The 15,859-nt window shown below is 36.2% G+C and overlaps 1 protein-coding gene across 2 annotated transcripts; it reads right to left on the reverse strand.

Annotated features, from left to right (window-relative positions):
• Window positions 1-823: 823 nt before the first annotated feature.
• Window positions 824-15,339, reverse strand: LOC137827229 (brefeldin A-inhibited guanine nucleotide-exchange protein 2-like). 2 transcript variants are annotated; one of them, XM_068633485.1, is made up of 11 exons: window positions 13,763-15,339; window positions 8,113-8,433; window positions 7,574-7,919; window positions 6,566-6,988; window positions 6,191-6,483; window positions 5,517-5,790; window positions 4,160-4,665; window positions 3,307-3,628; window positions 2,813-3,194; window positions 1,969-2,648; window positions 824-1,697 (listed from the first exon to the last, which is right to left on the reverse strand). In XM_068633485.1, exons 1-11 carry the CDS (start codon window positions 14,956-14,958, stop codon window positions 1,086-1,088), a joined length of 5,355 nt encoding a protein of 1,784 aa, XP_068489586.1. In that variant the 5' UTR covers window positions 14,959-15,339; the 3' UTR covers window positions 824-1,085. The 2 variants fall into 2 exon arrangements, with proteins under 2 accessions (XP_068489586.1, XP_068489587.1); XM_068633486.1 differs by having other exon boundaries at window positions 8,113-8,430; window positions 13,763-15,194.
• Window positions 15,340-15,859: the final 520 nt, after the last annotated feature.

Genomic DNA, 15,859 nt, shown 5'->3' on the forward strand with positions numbered 1-15,859 from the left:
CATTATACTCTTTTTTGTGTTTTTAATAAATGGGGAGTATTATTTATTATTCTTTTATATTTTTCTTTACACAACTTAAAACTAATAATAAAATTATTTATTCATAATATATTTTCATTATGTTTTATGAATAAAATGATAAATTTATAATTATAAACTAAGTTATATATAATATTTTTCTGTTAGTAAGAACTAAAAAATCCCAAGATTTGAAAGTATAAAAGAATTTACGGAAACTAGGGAAGACAGATAATATTTAGATTTAAAATATACTAAAGTTAATTATTTAATATTTACTCAAAAAGAAAAGAATAATGCATATTATTTTATATTACATTTAATTTTAATATATTATAATTATCTATTCTAAAAGTATAGAACATATTTTATTATTTTTTGTCTTTAGAGATAAAATCCATGCTTATGATATATTTTATAGTATTTCGATAAAGTATCATGATAAGGTTTAAGTAAAAATGAAGTCACATTCTCGTCTACGAGGAAATGATTTTAATTTTAATTTCACTGCTTAGCGAAAAAGTTAGAAAAGTTAATTTTAGAAAAATGGTGAGAAAATAAAGTAAAGCATTCAGGTTTTGAAAATGATAGTGAGGGTAAGAAAGAGACAAGAAATGGAGGAAAAAGGTGTGGAGAAGCAAGAATACTGGTAGTATAAATAGTATTCTTATTAATAATCTTTTCATGAAATTCCCAATTCTCATGAACTGAAAACATGTTGGTTAACAGTAGGTTCAATAGATGTCGCCACAACTAGAAAACTAAGAACAATGATAAAAATATTAAACTTGAGAAACAAAATTAATGAAGATGGAAAAACTCATTCTTACCAAAAATGGGGATAAAATAATTACGCATACAAGATACAACATTAAACCTCCTGGTAATACAGATAAATTCGGATTGGTAATCCTAGGAAGGTATAAACACAAAATCACTACCAACTATTCAAACACTATCGAACTAAACTTTTGCAAGACAAAGGAAAGGAAGACAATATGAACAAAAAGATTTAAGGAAAAAATATCCTATATCTCAAAATTCAGGGTTGATCTTACCCCAACCAATTAACATGTGCGTAGCAGAAGAGGACCAACTGATAAACTAAGCATATCACTCAGAGCTACCTGAACCTCAGTTGACCCATGTTCGCAACTTATCAAGCTTGTGATAAGAGGGAAAAAATGAGTCAGGTTCTTCTCAAAAGATGTATCTCCCAAATTACAAATACCTTGAAGTGTGGCCACAACAAGTGGTGCACGTGCAGCCAATTCTCTCCTCTTTCCAGAGCCTAGAGGAACTAACCAATGCAGCTGTCTGCCATTAGAAGATTCAGATACTTTTCCAGAACCTGCAACTTCAACATAAAACTCCAAGACTTCCTTAGAAAGCTGAACAAGAAGTGTCTCCACTTCAACCTCCTCATAATTAGGAGGCGTGTCCACAACAAGGTTCTGTAAAAATGTGAGGCATATTTGGTAGGACTCATTTTCCAGGCGTAGCAGTGGAGGGTCTTGCATTTGAGTCATAGAGCCATACTCTTGTAATTTTGAACGTAAAATAATATTGCTGTTAATCTTGTGAGCATGTAATGCCACATCATGCAAAGCCTCAAACAAGACTAGTATGGTTTTTGCTGAAAGCTGAGATCGGTACATGTTATAGATCTCCATCACCGCCTGCCAATTTCAGTCAGTTAACATTATTTTTCAAAATATAGAAACAAGGTTGTATCAAATGGAAATTATATTTTACTAAAATGGTAACCTATGACGGTAATGTAAAGACTACACGTTTCAAAGGAATTTTCATGGATATTACTAATAAAAGCATCTTTAAGTGAAATATTTGTCATGGCTTCTTTGTCATCTTTCTTACTACTGGGTAACTTTAAGCACATTCTTTCCACAGGGAATTTTAACAATGTTTGGAGGAATAAAATAAATCCACCTGGATCAATAAAAGTTGAACAGCTGCTCGGCACTTTGCATCAGATAAATGTGCATAAAGATGTTGAGTCCTCAGGCTTTGTAAATTATCATGCGAGCCAGACTCCCCATGATCCCTGTCATCTTCAGCCAGTGAAGTATGTTCATGATTTCCCGTCATAACGTCTCCACTATCAAGGAATGAAAAGTTAGGGAGTGTTGCATTTGCTGCTTCTTTCAGTGAAAAAACCACATCTAACCACTTCTCATCAGAAAATAGCTCCCCAGCATTACTCATCAAACGAACAAAAGCAGCGATACCAATGCCAGCTAGGCTTTGATGAGGGCGTTTTATAAAGCTTACCAGGAGCATCAAAACCTTTCTTAAAAGTGGATTCACAGTGTTATAGAAGTTGACAAAAAGATCTACTACCAATTGGAGGGCTAGTGTGCATGTCTCATAAAGCCATGCATCCTGATCAAGCTGACCTTCAGTCTCTAATTCATTGACCTCTGAGCTACTGCCAGAAGGATCAATAGCATGCCGAACATAATCAAATATTGGAAATAGGACTGATTCAAATACTCTTTCCCATAAAGGTAGTGAAAAGAGGTGGCCATGGTTGCGTAAGGTTTCAAACAGGACCTTCAAGGCACTTTGCCTTATTTCAGATCTTGTGTCAAAGCTAAGTTCAGACAAACCTGCAAAAAATAGGTGTTGAATATGAATAAGTACATACATAATCCACTAAGATTCTGACAACACAAAGGTTGATTACGTACAGAAATAAGTAGTAACTAATCATTTGAATAAGTAATGAAATATAAGCTATCTAGTGTGCCTGGACATAATACAATGTCCTTACCAGCCAATAAAGGAAACCAGAAATAGAGATGATCTTCTTTGTCTGTCACCTCTCCATTTTCTTGTTTCCCCTCTTTCCCTGTTCGAGGTGAAGGAGTAGATATCTTTCCATAAGTTTCCTTGTCATTATTCCTTGAGGAAGATCCAAGGTCTCCTGCTGCTAGTTTTGTTGCACAGAATCGAAGGAAAGCAATGGCATTTAGGCTAATCTCTTTGTTAAATCTACTATTGGTGAATGCAATTAGACAATTAACACAATCTGTAAATGTGGTGCTTTCAGTCTCAGTGATGTGTGGAAAATAATCTCGAATAATCTTCTCCATAATTTCAAAAGACAAGAGTACAATATTTTTGTGGTCATCATATGCTGCTGTTGTGAATACCTGGAATCAAGTTCACAAGCAATGAGTGGAAATAATAATAATAAAAAACTTACAGCAGACAAACGTTTTCCACGAAAATTGAAGCTCTCTAGGGAACAGAAATTAGCCCTACCATGAACATGCTCTTCCATCCTGATTTTACATTGTTGACGCGAGATAAAACCATTTGAGAGACACATCTAATGATAAGTTCTCTAATTTCAACAGCACTACTCTTCCTCATAACAATGACGAAAGGCTTCATAAATTCATTTTGAAAATTATAATTAGCCAATTCCTCTCGCTCCAGAAATTTCATTGACAACTGACGCAAGGAATCCATTGCAAAAATTGCAATTGAAAGGTTCCCAGAACAGCCAATGGTTACAAAGAAATCCGAGAGAACATGCCATATGCTTGACCACACAAGCCTGATGCGGTTCATATTATAGTGCCTGTTACAGAATAATCACCTCAAAGTCAAACAATAAAATTAAGGAAGCAGTGCATAGACATTAATCATTCATGAACAATAAATCATAAACTTAATGCTGTCCCGATTACTATTTTTTTGTAGACTAATTTCACGTTCCCAATGTCATCTTGAAGGGCATTTGCAATTTCACCTCACCAATAAAATTAAACGCTTTCTGAATCACAATCAACCATTCCACATTTTTTTTACAAGAATTAGACAGGCAACTAGTTCAAAATTCAAATGATCAAGTTACCCAACCTACAACTTTGCATGAGATTTGGGGCAACGTGTCAAATGAGAGAAAAAAAAAAAAAAACCAGGGCGACAAAGTTCTCTGATTATAACCAACAAAGGACATTTGAACTGCCAAGAAGATCAAGGTTCCAAAAATGCCATTAAATTTACTATTTATTTATACTAATCCCCAATCTGTAACAAGAGCCTTGAGAAAAAAAAATTCAAAAGGAACCTAGGAAGCAGCATGCATTAGTAGAAAGATAATACATACGCAATCTCAACTATCTTTGTAAGGCTGAACACCCGTGGATCAGATGGAGATCTAAGTTCCTCCATGGAAACTTTGCACAAAGCCTTGACAAAATCTATTATGGCCTCGCTGTTCAGCTTCTGACTCCGAGTGTATATGCGATTCATTTCTGAGCTTCCGACTTGTTCCAACATATTCAAATTAGAAACTAGATTGTTCACCTGTTCTGATGTCACGGCTCCAGAAGTATTACTGCTGATTCCAGTGCTATCATATGAACCCCGCATCACTGTGGCTGCTGCATATTGCATCCTTCCAGGTCCCTTCTTCTTTAAAACGGGAAGAATAGTTGATTTTGCTTGTTTTGTTTTTTCAGAATCATTTTGAGGGAATGCAAAGAATGTGGCATCTGGTGGGGCCCCCTCTCCGAGAAGATGTAGATGTTCAAATCGGGAAACACAGGTCAAGATATGCTCCCAAGCTTCTTGTAAGTAATTCCCATCCTCATCAGCAATAGTAACAATCACCTATCAACAATTAATATGCAAAATACGAAGTCAAATCCATAAGAGCTCAACAATTGCTTTTAGATATTATATAATTCGCCATAAGTATACATTGCGATTAAGTATAAGCATCTTGAGATATTGTTTTCCTGCTTCAGGAAGGAGAACTTCCACAAAACATTCCATTAATTCCACAATTACTAAAATTGCAGCAGAATTTTTTGTGATTCAGTAACAAAAGGACAGCCTTTTTTTAATTAATATGCATGCAGTGGAAAAAAACTTCCAGAGAATTAAGGTTTAGATAGTTCTGAATCATCAAGAACGATCCATTTTGGAACTAAAACTTGTTCAAACTATGTGCAAGTGGTGCATAAAACTTGATGCTGAAAGCACTTTGTGCAAAATGTACAACAATATGAAACCTTAGAAGTACTTCAAAACAGGTTCTAGAACAGAGTGCATTAGAAAAAAAAAAATTCTGCAGGAATTAAAAAATTCCCTTGTAGCATCAAAGGACAAGGACAATATAAATAATGATGACTTCATATCAAATCAGGAGAAATTATGATTAATTTGTGACAGGATGGGATTGTGCAAGCCATGGAAAGAAACATTTTAAAGAATACCGCTCAACTATGTTTGAAAGTTTCCTTCCCCATGTTTAGATAATTAAGAGGGAAGAAAGTTGTCATCAGTGGCATCAAATTCAAATATGAGTACAACACTTTCTAAGCTTTTCCAAAATAACCCTGTTTCTAAGATAAAATAATAAATGACATTTTAAATAGAAGAAAAACTGAAACCAATACTTGCCCCTCAATTTGGAATGCAGGGAATTATAGGCCAGCTAAAAAGAATTATTTACTAACCTTGATTGCATCTACATTTTTCTGCTTAATATCAGCAGGAGAATGAAGGGAGGTAAACTTTGCTAATGAAGTCACAAAAGCATCTCTGTGAGTCTTCATGGACATTACAGAAGTAACATGAATAGCAAATCGAAAGCCTTCAAGACACAGTGATATTACAAATTCATCATCACTTTGATCAAGAGGAACACTGAAGGCAGCTAACATTGGTGCCCAGCAGACCTCAATCATGAATCTGAGGATTACAACATCAGTTGCTGCATAATAGACTGACCTACAATTTGCAAGCAAATAAATATCAATAACACTTCCCCCCAAAAATATTTCAAAACAAACAGTAATGAAAAGAAAAAAGAAGTATAAAAAAAGAAGAATAAATCAACTTCAAAAGGCCAAACAAGTGATCTAATTAAGCAGAATAGATCCAAAAGACACAAAAACACACACTTGTGAACATTTCAGATTCACACACCACATTTGAAATTGACATGAATGTAAAGCAACAGGATATATAATAGTAAAAGTGGCATGATCTATAAAGGGAAGGTGACTGAACAAAAGAAACAGAAGGTTCTTAATAAAAAAAGTAGATTAAGGTTCATTCATGACCCGAGAAAAGAAATTTAAGTAAGAATTATTTTTCAAACGTAATGGGAAAATACTGGAGAACATACTCTGTTTTGCGAGCTTTTTCTTTGAATTGTTCTTGCATATGTCGGATTAGATCATCACTGGTCTCCATATTACTGTCTTCCCCACGCTTCCGGATCACAATATTCAATATACTATCCAAGCCTAAAAGTCTGTTAGAGTTCACAGCCTGTATTTGCTGAGTTTCAAAATCAACTTCTTTCATTTTGATCTCATTTCTAGATATTCGTTCATACAAAGACCTCAAGTATTCTTCTGGTACATCTTTTCCATCATCTATGCCACGATTATTTTTTATGAAATCTTCAGCCGACATCTGCATAACTCAACAAAAAAGAAGCTCATTACATCTATCATAATCATATATAAATCAACTTCAAGAATTAATAAACCCACACCTTGTTTTTCACCATAGGATTGTGAGCATCAGTGTTAAGCAGTATCACAGAATATGCAAGGACATAAGCTGTATCAGCACTAGAAAAGACTTTTGGGTTGCATTTGCAATATCGTTCTGCAAACTTTTCCATGATTCGATCAATTTTCTGTGCCTCACCAGGCAGTCTAAATCCTTGAAGAAAGGCCCTGATTGCCTCATCAAACTCCAACCCTTGAAATTCAAAAGAATCCACATACGCATGCATTACTTTCAAGGAAAGTTCTTCCCTTTCTCCCAGATAATCACCAATCAAAGTCTTGTTCAACCCTGATGCATCTTTAAGAAAAGCTGCTATCTCCTCTGGTGAATTACCCACTTTATCGGCATTGATGAGGAATTCAATTCCTTTCTTTGGCTTCCTGTTAAAAAGTGATATACCTTCCTGCCATAAACTTAGCATTAGCTTCATAGATGCAAAAAGTTGAAGAAATAACAGAGATTTGCTTGCTATTCCAAATTTTTTGCACTTGCTCTTGGTAGACCGCCTTATTTGCAATCATCCCTAACTCACCTTAGTTGAGGTCTCTTAGGAAGTTTCCATAATTACAACCTCAAGGGTGGTGTCCCTCATCAACTACTGATATGGTAATAAAATATATAAATGTAGTAAAAACTCCCCTTACAAATCAATTTTGTAGGATTGAGTTAGTTCCTAAATCCAATTCTTAAAATGGTATTAAAACCTATCCTAAATACATTTATGGGTCATTTGCAATTGCCACACTCCAGGATTGAAGTTTGGGCATGAGGGGGTGTGTTGGTAACCCCCTTAATTGTGGTGGCCACAATCCCACCTTAGTTGTGACCTCTTTGGAGGTTGCCTCAATTACGAACTTAAAGGTGATTGCTTAATCCAACATCAACTAGTAATATAGTTAAAATAAAATACATAAATGAAGTGCAAACCTTATTTTACAAACTGGTTTTGTAAAGTTAAGTCCAAATCCAAAGTTTAAGACTTGTTTACCTGAAGTTTCAGTTTATAAGCCCGACGTTGCTCAATGGTTGAAGCCTCAGATGCCTCACTGGAGATTTCAGAATGAGTGTCTGATCCTTCGACTGGCTCTTCACCATTCCCATTTGCAATGGGAGGAAGTCCAGCTTCATGGTCATTATCAACTGCTTCAACTTTTTTCCCTGAAAGAGGATCTGGAATGCGCAATTGTTTGTTCATCCAGTCTCCCATCGATTTTAAGACAGCAACTAAGCACTTCATGGCTTCAAGCTTTAGTGTTTCCTCTTGAGGTGGCAAAACTGTGGTTGTTGCACCAGGAGGAACACCTTGGGCAGTTTTAAGAAGTCCATTGACCATCCTAGGAGGACCACAACAATTAGATATAAGTATAGAGTACATATACAAAGCAATAATCAAAACAAGCACGTCCACACCAGCACAAATGCTGCACAAATCAATCCAAGAAAATAAAATGATAATAAACTAGGGATCCATATCATAAATATAAAATAAAACAAACTGTTCATAGTACACCAAATAAAATTGCAGACCTCTCAAATATGTTTGTTGAATTGACATCACAGTCATAATTGATAAAAATGTCCACCAGTATCTGTGAATCATCACAAAGCTTCTCAAGAAAACGAAGCACAATCATCTTTTGTGGGAAATTAGGTTGAGCAACATTTTCTAGAACCCTAAGAACAATCATGGGGAAAAATACTCCAATTTCTGCTTTCAGTCCAGCTCTAAATCTTGATACCAGACTAATGAAGATGGAGCAAGATAGCTGAAATACGATCAAAAGAGTCGAGGCACTGTTCTTCAACAATGATAAACATAAGTACTGCTTGATGGCACCCAAAAACCTGCTTTACAACAGTCAATGCAACCATCAGTAGTGTTTTTTATCATCCCAGAAGGATACATGATAAAACAGAAGGAAAAAGTGTCCACTTAATTTCACATTTAATTAATGAGAGATTAAAATATGTTCAAACTGAAAAAACTATACAAAAACAAAATTCAAAAGACAGTACAGGAATTAAAAATTGCAACACAGTAATAGTCCATCTTGTGCAAACAAAAATATGATTACACAACATTAATCTCATGCAATTAATTATCGGACAACATATTATGTAATTTGATCAGTTACTCTAATTACATATTATGAGGACAGAAGGGGAATTTTAAGTAGTATATATATACCATAAATAAAAGAAGTTATGCAGATAGAGTTCAGGATTGAATTTCCCCTTTAATGCATTCAATCCAACACTAACTCGTCTATTTTTACAGATAGCATGAAAAAAAGACTTTGCTAGTGACTAGCATACCCAAGCTAATGTCTATGAACAATGCATAATATTGTAGTATTGGAAACCAAAACATAGCATTGATACTTGCCCAAGATAAAAAAAACACTAATACATACAACCAAAACTCATTAGTTTGGATAATCTGGCAAATAGATCCTACACATCTACTAAATGAGTGATTTTATGCCATATTTGATAGTTGTCATCATCAGTCACTAAGAGCAAGACCACAATTCCATAGCATGTTTCACATTGCAATTGTAAAAGTGCACACACAAATCTGCCCAAGTAGAAAGTACTGTATTTCTATTATGAGGCATACTTTGAAGGACATGGGGAGGCTTAATCATATTAAAGGGGAGGTTGTACCTCCAAACAACCCTAACTTTCAAACCTTGGACAGTGATGACTCTTGGATTATAACATGGATACTAAGATCAGTCAAAATTACATGTTCTATTCCAGTACTCAAAATCTTGGGAAGATCTTGGAACTACTTTATAACACTATATATCTCTACTTGCTATGAGCTAGAAGGTAAGATATTAGGTGCCAAACAAGGCACATTTTCCATGGTGGAATACTATGGAGTCCTAAAGGGTGTATGAATTGAACGGAACTAGGATTAGAATTTGAAACTTGAAAATAGTAGGGATGTTGTCACCCTTACTCAGTTTGTTGTGCGATCTCAGATTTTTAAGTTATTATTGAGATTGAACCATGAGCATGACCCTCTTAGGGCACAAATTGGCAAGGAAAACCTTCTCTCTCTTTCTTAAGTCTTCTACATTATTTAGGGAGAGGATAATCGTCGGATGGTAGGGAACTGCCTTGCTCTCTAGAAAAGCTTTCAAACATGGGGCCCAAAAACCCTGAGAATATGAAGCTCAACTCAAAAGGAAAGGAGGATCATTAGTGCTCTCAGTGTTAGAAATTTGGTCACACCAAGAAGACTTGCTTCATGTTGCATCAGATGAAGACTCTTTGTTTGGCAAAACTCTTAGTTCAATCCTCAAGGAAGGCTCATTTGGCAATTTCAAATTGTAAGAGTATTGGCAAGACTACTTCATCCTCATTAATTTAAGAAGGAATGCATGCTTTAAGTGCTAAGATTGAATGCAAAACTTCTCATGGATTCCATCAGTAGGCCATCTTATGGTACTTTATCACTAACCATGATTGATAAGAACTTCAATTCCCTTTTTAATGTCTCTAAAACTATATGTGAGAACTCTTGGCTTCTAGGCTTTAGTGCAACTAACCATACCTCATTCCCCTCTTTTGACATCATATGTTCGATTTTTTGGTAATCACATTACTGTTGCAAATGGAACTAGTGTCCCACTAACTAGACATGGGAATATTTCCCTTTTTCCATTCTTAGTCATAAAGATGTTCTTATTTCGAAACTTTCTAATAACCTTGTTTTAGTTCAAAAACTTTGTTCAATAGATTTCTTTCCCTCTGATCCTGTTTTTTTATGATCTTATTGTGAGAAAGAACATTGAAGCTTGCATTTAATTGTAGTATATTTGGTGCTAAATGGTTTCCCACTTTTATTTATGATTGCACTTGTGTCATGCATTTTCCTAGTGAAAGGAAATTTTGAAAATTTTCCTGTATTTGTAAAATTCTTTTACATGATACACACACAATTTCAAAAGTCAATTAAATAATTGCCTTTTGATGATGGGAAAAGGTGTATAAATCATGATGTCTAAATTCCTTTCTGAAATTGATAATTGTTCATGAACTCACATGTGTAGATACACTTCAACAAAATGACATGGTTGAAAGAAAAAAGCATGCATCTTCTTGAAGTGACATGGGCCCAACTCTTTCAAAAATAATATTCATAAATCTTATTGGGGAGAGGTTGTACTCACTGCTACCTACCTCATCAACCAGTTACCCTCTTGGGTCCTAAATAGATGTAGTCTTGTTGAATCTGTATCTTATTTCTTTCCATATGCTCCTTTCCAGGGTTAAGGTTCCCAGTCAAGTTTTTGGGTTTGCTGTATCCGTCCATGTTCGTAGTTAGTTTAGTGGGAAGTTAGTTCCTAGGGATGTTAAATGCATATTCATTGGTATGCTTATGATAAAAAGGGTTTTTTAAAACAATGCTACTAGGATTTCTCAATTGAAAGAGCACTTATTCAGTCATTTTCAGATCAAGGACTTTGGTTGTCTAAAATACTTTTTTGGTATTGAAGTGACTCAATCAAAGGAAGGTGTTGTAGTTTCACAAAAGAAATATGATCTTGATGTTATAGAGGAGATAAGGTTGGAAAACTCCAAGCCCATTGATAATCCTATAAACCCAAATCAAAAGTTAAAGGCGAACCAAGATTAAACTTTTTCAAATCCAAAGCGGTATAGGGGGCTAGTGGAAAAACTTATTTATCTACCAATACAAGAACTAATATTTCTTATGCAATTGGAGTTGTGACTAGCGTTCTCAAATACATCAAGAAGAACTAGGACATGGATTGTTGTACAAGGACAAGGAAAATACTCAAATCTTAGGATATTGTGATGCATATTAGGTTGGTTGTCGCATTGGCAAGAGATTCACCACAAGATACTATGTATTCATTGGAGGGAATATCATAGAAACAAAGTGTTGTTTCAGAATCTAGTGTAGAAACTGAATATAGATCTATGGTTTTTGCTACATGAAAACTTTTTTGGATTCAACAACTCCTTCAAGAGTTGGAATTTTTCGTAGGTACATCATACATGAAATTGTACTGATAATCCGACAACCCTTCCTATTGCCTCCAATCCAATTTTCACGAGAGGACAAAACACATAGGCATCAATTGTCATTTTGTCAGGAAGAAACTATTGTCTAAGGAACTTAGTACTAGATTTATCAGCTTTGATGAGCAGCTTGTATACATTCTTACTAAGTCTCTAAGAGAATTCAGTTTATATGACCTTTGGTGCATACAATTTGTAAGCTCCAACTTGAGGAGGAGTGTTAAATAGATTTTTATTATTTTGTTTTATAAAGCCACTTTTTTGGTGTAGCTAACTTTAGGCTAAGAGTCATAGGTTGTAGCCTCTTGTCTTTATACATATACTTGCACTCTTTCTTTTATATAGATATACAAAATACATCAGCTAAGAATAAACACACTGACTTTTGGTCATCCTCTAATTTCAAGTACATATAAAAGATGGTTTGATCATGTAAGATGAAAAGAAATACAAACCCTAGTTAAACATGCTGGATCAAATGAAGAAAGACCAAGCTTTTGAGTAAAAGTATTAAAAAGGACGTTGATCTTAAATGGTCTCTCTTAAGGCCTGATTTGAAGATGATAAAGGAATCACTGGATTCATTATGACAATATTTCAGTAAAATGAATTTGGACAGAGGGACTCAAATATACTTCTCTTCTAAATTTCAGGTACTCAAGTCAATTTTAAATTTGAAGGATCAAAACCATATTTAACCCTTAAATTATTAAGTAATTTTAAAAGTCATACAAAATGAAGTACCTAGATATTTGAGTATAATTAAGTAATTAAATTTTCTGATATATTTTTGAAGGGGGCAAATTGGATTGACTAAATAAAATCAGGACAACTAATTAAAATAATATATTTGGAAATTAAAAAAATAAAAACAATAAAATATCATAAAAATAAAATACCAGACAATTTTGTGTATAGTTAAATACTTCATTTTTCCAATATCTTTTTAAAGAAGGAAAAATATATATTTTTTATTCTATAGGGGTTTCTTAATGCTTCATATATAATTACATCCTATCTAACACCGCTATGCTTGCCTATGTGGTGTCTGCTGAATAAACAATTGAACATCACTTAACAATTGCTGGTCGAGAAAGATTAACTCTTCGGCCATATATAACATTTTATCGATATTAAACTATGCCCCTTACATTGCATATTCCTTATTAGGACAAGCATCCAAGAATTAGCTAAAGACATGGCCACAACTCTGTTTTGCCTATGTTCTTTCTAAGGGTTATGATGCCACAACATATTGATAGAATTAGAATAATTATTTTATTGTTATGAATTTGATGTATATTTGGTTGATTTGATTCATGGATTGATTGAGACCCACTTACACTACTTGAAAGTGTGAAGTGTATGTGGAATAGATTGAGATAAGAAGACAACAATAACAACCGTTACACTACAAATATAAACACCATTGCTTTCAAATATTATTATAGTGGGGAATGATTGCCACCGTTATAGAGGACCAAAACAAAAAGCTTCAAAAGAATTTGAATACCTAGCACTGAATTCTATTTTCTCTCAACAGAGATGTTCTATTCAAGTAGAAATCATAAAAATTCTGCTTAATGTAAACCATGCGACCAAAGTAGGTTCATAGTTCCGAATATATTCACCATGCCTGAAACCTAATCTAGCAATATAACAAAATCACAATTTAATCCTTATCTCTAGATATATCATAATAAACACCAGTACTTTCCCAGACAATCCTCCACAATTTCAGCTTCACGGTAACAGTTCAAATGACATAAAGTCCGTTGGGATACAATGCTAGAAGTGTTTTTGAGAGTTTCTTTACTGGAAAAAGCTCCATATTTCTAATAGAGAAGCTCTCAAAAACAGTTCTAACTTGTTTCCGAATATGCTAAAGATGAACTGAAGAAAGCAAAATTTGATCTATCGACCTCAATAGAACTATGACAAAATGTAGTCACATTACCACTTTACAATACCATCAACACACAATTATATCTCCTAGTTGACTATCACAGTACATCACCATACCGTCTTCACCCTGACTGATTAAACATGCTAGCATTTCAATGTTTAAGCTAAATCCCAAAAAGGCAATGAAATATGACAACCGAGACTAGTTTACCTTTCACTAGTCCTGAAGACAGCTCCAGCATTCTCCAGCAAGATTTTCAACAATTCCAAGGCCACAATCTTCCCCTTCATCAACTGAGGGTCAACGGATGCTTCCTTCGTCGGCGCCTTCATGGACAACTTACAAAGCGCCCTGAACACCAAAAAGGCATCTCTCCTGAGCTTATTCCCAATCTGAATCTCCAGATCATCGTCCCTCTCCACCACCTCCCCATCCACCAGTTCCCCTTTCCTCCCCTCCAATGCCGTCTTATACATACTGATCTCCCAATACTTGGCATCCAACATGTCTTTGTCAGTGGAATCCAACAAATCCGCTGGATTCGCAGCCTCCACCGTTGCCGCCACTGTTGTCTCAAAGGCACCGTCGTGTGCGCCCAAAGCTGACGGCGTCACCGGATTCAAAACTCCATCAATGTCCTGCACAATCCTGGTGATAAAACCCTGTACAGACTGCGTCATGGAGTTATCCACGTCAGATTTCTCCACAGGATCCATCAATTCAGCCACAACAATAGGCTGAACCGGAACCGTGGACGAATCCGCCTCCATCCTCCTAAACACAATCACTAACATTTGAATCAACGACGCTTTCGCCGTCGTCTGATTCACCAAATTCTTACTATCTAGGTATATGTCATAACAAGTTCTCACGATCAAGAGCAAGCAATCACCGTGAATTCGCAGCGAAATCGAAGTCACTGCTGACAAGAGCGTCTTCAGCACGAGCAATTCGACGGCGTCGTCGACGAAGTCATGGCACTTGCACACTGCCTCGATCAGGCTCGCGAGCAGCTTCGCCTCGGGCGCGCCGCCGCTGGAGTCGGCCTCGCCGCGGAGGAATCCGTGCGCAATGAGTCGCTGCACGGCGTCGAGAGCGGGATCGGCGATCTTCACTACGCCGGAGGCCGCCGCGGCGATGAGCGGGCGGAGGATCGACTCCGACTCCGCGAGCGAGTACTCCACTGGACCGCCATCATGGATCGGGCCGGGGACCGATGCCTCCGGCTCGGCGGCGTCGTCGGAGGCCGGCGACTGAGGCTTCGGCGGTGAGGTTAGGGTTTCGATCACGGATTTGCACTCATGCGCGAGCTTCGCGTGCTTTCTCCACGACGCGTTCTTGATGATTTTCTCGAGCGCGGGAACGAGCACCTGCTTCAGACGGGAATCGGCTTCCGAAGAAGCCATTCCCGAGTTAAGAACGAGTCACGGCTCAGTGACGCACCTAGGGTCCTGTTCGTGCTCCGGCTGGTGGAGCTCGCAGAGAAATGGAGGCAAATTGACTCAGTGAGTTGCGGGAAGAGCGTGTTACGTTTGGGATCTAAAGCAAGTTATGGCAGTAATGGCAGAGAGTGAGACAGTTTAGGATTGAAGATTACGGTTCTGGTGCATGTGAATTTATTTAACTACCCTCCGTAAGGGGAGAGGGCTGAGGGTAACCATGTCTTTTCGATCATACTATTTCTATCCTGTTTTTTCTTTCAAACAATAAGAGTACCCCAATTACTCAGATTCGAAAACGAGGAAGTGAAACAACGTTTGCATACTATTGTTTCGTTCTTTTCAACTATCGTAGTACGAGGTTTTTTGAACTTTTTTATTGCAGAACCCTGAAAGGGTACTTGCAGAGTGATGCATTTAATCTACTAATTCTTCATCGCTAAATTTTGTAAAATCTTTACACTCCCTTTTTCTGTCATGTTTCCTCATAAAAAATTGGCATCTTGCTTGAGAAAATAATTGCTATTAGACAGGAAGAATAGTTGTGTTAGCATTTTTCCTTATTAATCATGTGAATAAATTAATTATCAATGTTTGCTTCTGTATTGAATTTTAGGAAATGGAGTAAGAGGTCTACGTTCCCATGGCTCATTTTGTGGCTGCATGTGCTTGCTTCTTGTCATGTGATTCTTCTGATTTATTGATTAGAATATCATAGGAGATAACAGATTCTGCTTTTGATCATACTTCAATGATGGGCACCTATAGCAATAATAACATACTCAATTGTATGGTGTTCTGACTAGTGGACACTCTGTGCCAAAACCTAATTTATTTTGGTTTCCACAAATACCGTTTTGATTCAGTA

Source organism: Phaseolus vulgaris, chromosome 8 (genome assembly GCF_000499845.2).
Source record: "Phaseolus vulgaris cultivar G19833 chromosome 8, P. vulgaris v2.0, whole genome shotgun sequence".
NCBI classification, from domain to species: domain Eukaryota; kingdom Viridiplantae; phylum Streptophyta; class Magnoliopsida; order Fabales; family Fabaceae; genus Phaseolus; species Phaseolus vulgaris.